Source organism: Zingiber officinale, chromosome 6A (genome assembly GCF_018446385.1).
Source record: "Zingiber officinale cultivar Zhangliang chromosome 6A, Zo_v1.1, whole genome shotgun sequence".
Classification (NCBI taxonomy): Eukaryota; Viridiplantae; Streptophyta; class Magnoliopsida; order Zingiberales; family Zingiberaceae; genus Zingiber; species Zingiber officinale.
The window spans coordinates 122,778,833-122,786,883 of NC_055997.1; the positions used below are offsets into that span (position 1 = coordinate 122,778,833).

The following is an 8,051-nucleotide window of genomic DNA, read 5'->3' on the forward strand; positions in this document are numbered from 1 at the left end:
TACGAATCGAACGAAATAGCCACGAGCGATATTCACCCCCCTCTAGCGCTTCTCGATCCAACAAAAAGAACCTGACTTGAGCATTGGAGAGCTTGCGCCAGGGACTCCTTTTCCTGATTTATGGTCTCTAATGCTCAGTGTACTTGTCTTGGTGTGTGCAGGAGCCAAGTACCATCGGTTCCATTATCATAGGCCTCTTCCACGCGAGGGTCCAACTGTCCGACGCACACATATAAGATATGTCAAAATCGTCGCTCTGTCAATACTGACATCAGCTTCACTGATCTTCATCTAGCTCAGCTTCTGAACAGGAGATTTTTATTTTATTTTATTTTATTTTATTTATAAAAATCCTTTTATGGAGAAAAATATAGCATGCATGAATATTTATTCAACGAAGTAAAATAACACACAAATAACGAACATAATCACTTATCGTTCCAGCAAAAGGTGAAATCCTCGCCCCCGGGCCCCCACCGACCGGACCCACGATCATTATGAGGAAGGTAAATCGCAGTACCGAGCTAACATGGGACAGACCGGGTGAAATACAGGAATAAGAGATTTATAACATAATCACTCATCGTGAAACAGAGTCACGTTGTACTCGACGACAGCGTCGCCGGATGTGACGTTGACGGAGTGCGTCCGCAAGAAGGCAAACCCCTGCGCCATCCGGAACTTTCCCCGGCCGCCGACCACGGCTAGCTCACGCTCCCCGTCCAGTATGGGATTCTGCGAGAACACGCTGAAGGAGCTGCCGTTGAACGGCCCAGCCGTGAAGCCGTAGTCCAGCCCCATCACGAGCATCACAGACCGCCGAGACGCCGACATGTAGAAGCCCCGCGCGTAGCCCACAACCGGCGAGTCCGCCTCGGGGGCCTCCGTCAGCGGGTCGTCGACGACGAATAGGTTGCCGAAGGCGCCGGCCGGGCCGGTGCGGCCTACGGCGGAGGCGACGAGGACGGCGCTGGGGTCGGGCCCGCTGAGGGTGTCGTGGAAGAAGAAGTGGAGGTTGGTGGTGACCTTCTTGGCTTCCGTGGACTGGTGGAAGCATTGAGCAACCAAGAAGGCGAGAATAACTAGAAAGGGAGCCACTCTGCCTCTACTCGCCATTATCGTCTCCAACCTTCTCCTGTTTCTTTGATTTGCAAACAACCGGGGGCTTTTACGTGATTATATGCAGGAATATGCAAGACACATTTGGAAATTAATATGAGAGGAGATTTCGTGGGATTAGTAAAATAGTAATTTATTAAAATGTGGATTCAATTAGGGTTGTAAAAAAAGAAAATTTAATATAAAAAAAATTGAAGATTTTTCCTATTCTTGATTATTCTTGCATGGAAACAAATTATAGCTTTAGCCTGTTATGGAAGCCTTATAAATCTTTGAAGATAAAAATTTTTGAGGAAATTTTATGGTTTCTTTTTCCATTTATACGTTAAAAATTATATCACATTATTAATTTATTAAATATTAGCAATTATTTAATAACAAAAAGTATTTTTAATATATTATTATATTAGGTTTTAAAAAAAATTACTTAGATGTCAAGAGAAATAATGTGGTAAAATAGGTATGCTGTGATATAAACGAACATTTTTTTATCAAACTGAATTCACCGAACATAATTACCTTCAATTAAATAGGAACATGAGATGGAAGGATAATGACGAATTATAGAATTAGGTAATTTAAATTGTTAGTTACGGACATTATCAAATTCAGTTTAATCGATTTAATTGATTTAACTCATCCTAAAATTTTAAGACCAAATCAATTTAATCAAAATAATTAATATTTAATAATAATAATAATTTTGATCCGGATGTAAGTGGATGGCATAGGAGTGGTTAGGGAATAGGGAAAGGGTAGTTTTGTCATTTCATTGATTAAGGGTTTTTCCTCATAAAGAGCACTGTTCACATAGCGCCAGAGGAGGCTCTCGAGTGGTGGTTTTCCGCCGCCAGCCAAGGAGGAACGTTCTCCCTCTCTCGTCATTCGCTAGCACCCGACGCAGCCGCCGGCGCTATTCTTCTTCTCTCCTCTACCTCTTTTTCGCTTCAGCGCCGTCACTGGGAAAACGGAGGTCTGGTTTTCTCCGTCGCCGCCGACAGGAAGGAGCCTTTTTCCTCCTTTTCAGCGCCGACGTTGACCGTCGGCCGCCGCCTACCGCTGGTCTCCGCCTCTTCTCCTCTCCCTCTCCTCCTTGCGGGGCCACCACAGTACCGACCTTGTCGCCTGGACTTGCGCGGCCACCAGCGACAGGCTCGCATAGCTGTCTCCTCCCCTCCGTGCCACTGCTGACGCCGCCTAGGAGGACCGCCTCTACCTCCGGCAGGCGTCGCCACTGTCGCAGCCACCTCCATTGGTTGCAGTCACCGCCACCACAGCTTCCAGCGCCGCTATCGCAGCCACCCCCATCGGCTATTGTCGCCACCCCCGCTGACTCCAACGTCCTATGCTACCTCCCTCCGCCAACGACGCCTCCAGCGGCGACCGTAGATGCCTCGAGCAGACGCCGTCGTCACACGCTGAGTAGCCGCCACCCGAGGGGTTATGTTTCATACTATTTATCTAATTCGGCCTGCGAGTCGATAGAGTATTCGGTCTTCGGGCCATTATTGTATTCCGGTCATCGTGCCCCTAGTCCGGCCTGCGAGCCAATGATGCAGTCAGACCGCGCCGTCTTGCGGAGCCGTGTCGCATTCGACTCTGAGCCACCGGATACAGCTGCTCAGCTGGTGGACATCTATCTATTCGTCAGGGTCATGACGACTCGACCCGCATCTTAACCAGCTCACCGATCCATCCGAGGGCGCCCCCCCGGGGCCAGGGTACATTATCGTATCTTTTCTGCATTTGTTTCACTATTCTGTTATTAGTGTTCGGCTGCTTATATATTTGTGGGATTCGCCTCGAGCACCGAGGTACCAGAGACCGGGGCGACCCGGTTTGTCACGCCCCAGAGGAGTCTCTGTCCGAAGAAATTTCGGCAGCATCTCCCCTGTACGGCGGACAATCTGAAACTTTTCTACAAGCACTATATACCTCAGCCACATGCGGCTGGAATAATAACAATAAAAGAAAACAAACACCACGCAGTTAATATCAAATTCAGCCTACTCGGCTGTACCAAAACCAAAACACAAAACTGCTAGCCGGCTAGGCTTACACAACCAATAACAAATACAAAACACCACACAACAACATCAACCCTCCAAAAATAAAACCAGAGTACAGAGCTAAACAAATTGATACATAAAACAAACAAAACATACGTGAAACCGATAAGTCTTCTGATGTGACGTGGGAACCAGCAGACAGGATACTCCAAGCGACACCAAAACCAACCTGGTACCTGAAAAAGATAGTATCAACGGGGGTGAGTTCAACAACTCAGCGAATACCAATGGACATGAGTAGTAAGATATATCTAACAGCAACAAACATGGAATACAGCTTCCTAATCATATATAGGGAATACTCAAAACTGAAAGGTAACTGAGGAGGCTGTACTCACCAGGAACTCCTATCCAGACAAAAGGGTCGTCAAACCGAAAGTGTCAATAATCCTGTATGCAGGTCAAAAGTATGTATCCAACCAAAAATGCAACAACCAAATGCAGCAAACACAATCATAAAAATATAAATGCATCAATGCATATGATGCTAATGATGCGTCCTGGTCACCCCTGACGCCAGTCAGTCATCTCACACACAAATGGTGTGACCGAGTGGGTAGGGCTGTGACTCTGTCGTCACTACTCCCGATGAGTGACCGAGTGGACGGATGTTGTCGAGTACTCCTGCCCCGTGACCCCAAATCATAAATGGGGAGCTCAATGCTCTCAACTCCCGACATGATGACGGGAGGTATCTCACGGCCACCACCGAGTCACCGACCAACGGCTAAACAGAGTCCACCGTCACGGCTACTACTGCTACACTAAATGCCACGGAGCCAAACAGAGGAATCGTCACGGCCAACACCGAGTCCTCGCACTAACGGAGCTAAACAACAGAACCGCCACACACCTGATATACCACTAAACCATGAGTGGGGGTGTGTGCAGTACATGTAACTGGCGATGGGCTCAACCATAGTGGAGCCGACAATCGCACAGCATGCAATCATGATGCATGTCACTATGCACAACAAAAACTGATCAATATAACCATATCCATAAATACAAAATGGGTACTGTAAAAGCGATGGTCACATACCAAGATATAGAGTACACAGGTCAGATAGAATATCAAAAACCCTATGTCCTGAACATAATAAGTATGGAATATCCTGATCAACATAGAAAAAATCCATATATACATAATATGGGTACCCCAGTATCAGTAAGCCAAATCCACAGATCTAGGGTATACAAATCCTCTAAGGTATAACAACCTAGACCCAAATCATATCCCTCTTCCATAGCATATGTACCAACAATATACACAGATCAAAGAATCAGGGTCTAAACACCCGAATCATATATGATATACAAATAGAGGTACACAAATCTGATATGGCACTAAAACCTAAGTATCAGATAATCTAGATACACAGGCCAGAAACAACAATCCAAATCTTAGTCCTAACCTCAGTAAGCATGGTATGTCACTCTAGAACTAAGATACTCATGGTAACAAGATAATCATTGCAACAAATCACGAGATATAAACACGGATACATCACAGGTGACAAACCTAACATGCTATGGATATCAAACAGTGTCATACCAAAGGCAAACATGTTCATTGCATGTAGTTATAAAATACTATGCATATCCAATGACAATATCATAAAAGATAAGTCAAGAGGTACCCGCCTCCAGTATAGATCGAATCGAACCAATTCCGATGTCGAGATGTCCGTCTCGAATCACAGTCCTATAACAACATGATATATATATATATAGATTTAGCTAATTACGTATAAATTAATTAGCCAAATCAAATCCTCGAGAAGCTAACATAAATCCACAACAACCAAATATCATCGTCTACAACTAACCAAACCACCACATCTGATAATCAAACCAACAATCATTCATCCTATCCACATCACACTACTCACATCCAAATGTAGACAAGAATAAAACTTCAATACTCACCTAAAACCAGATGAATTGTTGTTGACCCACAATTGAAGAGATGAAACTGTATGCTGCTGGAAACTCAGCCAAAAACCATAGTAAACCCGCTGCACCTTTCCATTCAAACATTCCAAATCAATATCCATAGAACCACAACCAAGAATTCCACTCAAATTCTTGATTTATAACATTTAACTAACAACTTACCTCCTTTGAATCCTCAGCTGATGATACGCTGCTGGAGAAGGTTGCTGTCAGAAAAAGATGACTTGTACGAACTCTAGCAACAAATCCTCGACCCCACAAGAATTGCCACAACTAACAATCTGCAACCCAACACCCCTAGATCAAAATCAACACTTCCACAACTAAGCATAGAATCAAATCCTCAACCCTTACCTTTAAGAATCGCTGCTAGGGCACGGAATTAAGTTGGCAGTTGTGCTGCCAAATCACAGCAGAGGCTAGGGCATGACCTCCGCGATAGAGGGTCTCTCCAGCTCCGGCGGTAGCCGACGACGTCGTCAATCGGAGAAGAACCGGAGATCGGTAGAGGGGAGAGGCACAGGATTGAATCTGTTGGCCGGCGGTAGGGTACAGGAGAGGCGAGAGGAAAGCTAGGCACGGTAGGAGAGATCAGCGCCGAGTTGGCTAGGGCACGGCGTGATCTCTGCGCGTCGGCGTTCCTGCTCTCAGCGGCGGAGAAAGCTCGGCTGCCGGCGTTAGGGCAGAGGGGGGACTGCGGAGAGGGTCGGCGGCGGTTAGGGCACGTTGCTTCGGCCAAAAATCCGGCTCTAGCAGGGCTGGCAGTAGGCGATCGGGAATCACCGGTGTTGAACAGAGAGAGGGAGCGGAGAAGAGAGCAGCTCCACACCGGCGACGTCGGTCAGCAGCGGCGATGAAGAGGAGAGGCTCGCGATCGGGTTGGCGTCGGTGACAAGAAGAAATCGCGAAAGTGAAGAGAAGAATTAAGGAAAAGAAATTAAATACCTAGGGTTAATTCAATTAAACCCAAAGTTCATTCCTTAATCAACTCCCAACTTAATTAGGATAGCAAAACAGGCTTTCTCACAGCCATTAATTGATCTCCTTAAAACGTGTCATACAGACTCCGTTTAATTCCCGAAAAATATCTAAAAATTCCGGAAAATTCCCTTATCATTATTCGCCATTTTTCCGGTATTTTACATTCTCCCCCACTAATAAAAATTTGGTCCTCCAAATTTCCTTCTCTACAATCAGCAAATACTAACAACAAGTAACGAGTATAAATGCTGAACGGTAAATAAAATCACATATCCCAAATGAAAAATGGGGTATCGAGCTCGGATAGTATCCTCGAGCTCCCAAGTAACCTCCTCGTCCAAATGATACTGTCATCCGACTTTAACCAGTCAGATAGTCTTGTTCCGCAACTGACGCTCTTCCCGGTCTGGAATTCGTACCGGACCTCCTCATAGGTGACGTCAGGCTGAATAGGAACTGAGATATCTGTCAGCACATGTGTTGGGTGAGCTACGTATCTCTTCCGCATAAACACATGGAATATGTCGTGAACACCTGCCAAAGCGGGTGATAACACCAAACGATAAGCTATCGCTCCAATCCTTTCCAAGATCTGGAAAGACCCAATGTATCGCGGAGCTAACTTATCTCTGAAGTCAAATCTCTTCACCCCTTTCGTGGGTGAAACCCGCAGAATACATGGTCGCCTCCAGATAACTCTAAGAGTCTCCGACTCCAGTCTGCATAACCCTTCTGGTGGTTCTACGCCTCTGACATCCTCCGTTTGATAGTACGGACCAACTCTGCCTCATACTGAGCTCTATGAGGTCCCAACAATTGGGCCTCCCCAACCTTATCCCCAGAGGGTGGGTGTCCGACAAGGCCTACCATACAACGCTTCAAACAGTGCCATCTGATAGCCAAATGCAAACCGTTGTTGTAGGCGAATTCTACCAATGGCAAATGGTCCTCCCAACTGCCTCCAAAATCTAATACACAAGACTTCAGCAAGTCCTCTAGAGTCTGAATGGTCCGCTATGACTATCCATCTGTCTGAGGATGAAAAGCTGTACTGAAACAGAGCTGCGTGCCCAAAGCCTGCTGCAGAATCTGTCAAAAATGAGACGTGAACCGGGGGTCTCTATCCGAAATAATAGTCAACGGGACATCACGTGATCTGATGATCTCCTGGCAAAACAGATCTACCAATCGATCTAGGAAATCTGTCCTCCGAATTGCTAAAAAGTGCGCGGATTTGGTTAATCGATCAACGACTACCCAAATCGCGTCATGGCCTCGTCGTGTCCTCGGCAAACCCACCACAAAGTCCATGGTAATATGTTCCCATTTCCACTCAGGAATAGGAATCCGCCGAAGTAATCTAGCAGGTCTCTGGTGCTCGACCACCACCTGTTGACATACAAGACATCTAGCTACAAATTTAGCGATGTCATTCTTTATACCATTCCACCAATAGGAACACCTCAAATCTCGATACATACGGGTATCGCCGGAGTGTATCACAAATCGAGAGCGATGAGCCTCCTGAAGTAGCTCCGACAAAACCGGGTGAGACTAAGGTACACATAATCTGCCTCGGAAGTATATAATACCCTCCTCGTCTCGTGTGAACTCGGTCTGCTACCCGGAAGCTGTCTGACTGCCAATGAACTGCAAATGCTGATCACCAGCCTGAACCTCTCGGATCCTCGTCCTGATCGACGACTGAGCAACCATGGTAACCAGAGTACCCTGCTCTGTCTGTCCTTACCCCTCAAGGCCCAACTCGGAAAAACCTTGAATCAAGTCTGTGACCACAACTCGGTGGCAAGCTAAAGTCCCTCTAGACTTCCGGCTAAGTGCATCTGCAACCCCATTAGCTCTCCCCGGGTGATAGCTAATGGTACAATCATAATCCTTCAGGAACTCCATCCATCTCCTCTGTCG

At 46.3% G+C, this 8,051-nt stretch overlaps 1 protein-coding gene across 1 annotated transcript; it reads right to left on the bottom strand.

The window, feature by feature from the left end:
* Positions 1–576: 576 nt before the first annotated feature.
* LOC121995256 (dirigent protein 4-like) lies at positions 577–2,427 on the bottom strand. The gene is made up of 2 exons (XM_042549040.1): positions 2,336–2,427; positions 577–1,165 (listed from the first exon to the last, which is right to left on the bottom strand). The coding sequence occupies exons 1-2, from the start codon at positions 2,425–2,427 to the stop codon at positions 577–579; spliced, it is 681 nt and encodes a 226-aa protein (XP_042404974.1).
* Positions 2,428–8,051: the final 5,624 nt, after the last annotated feature.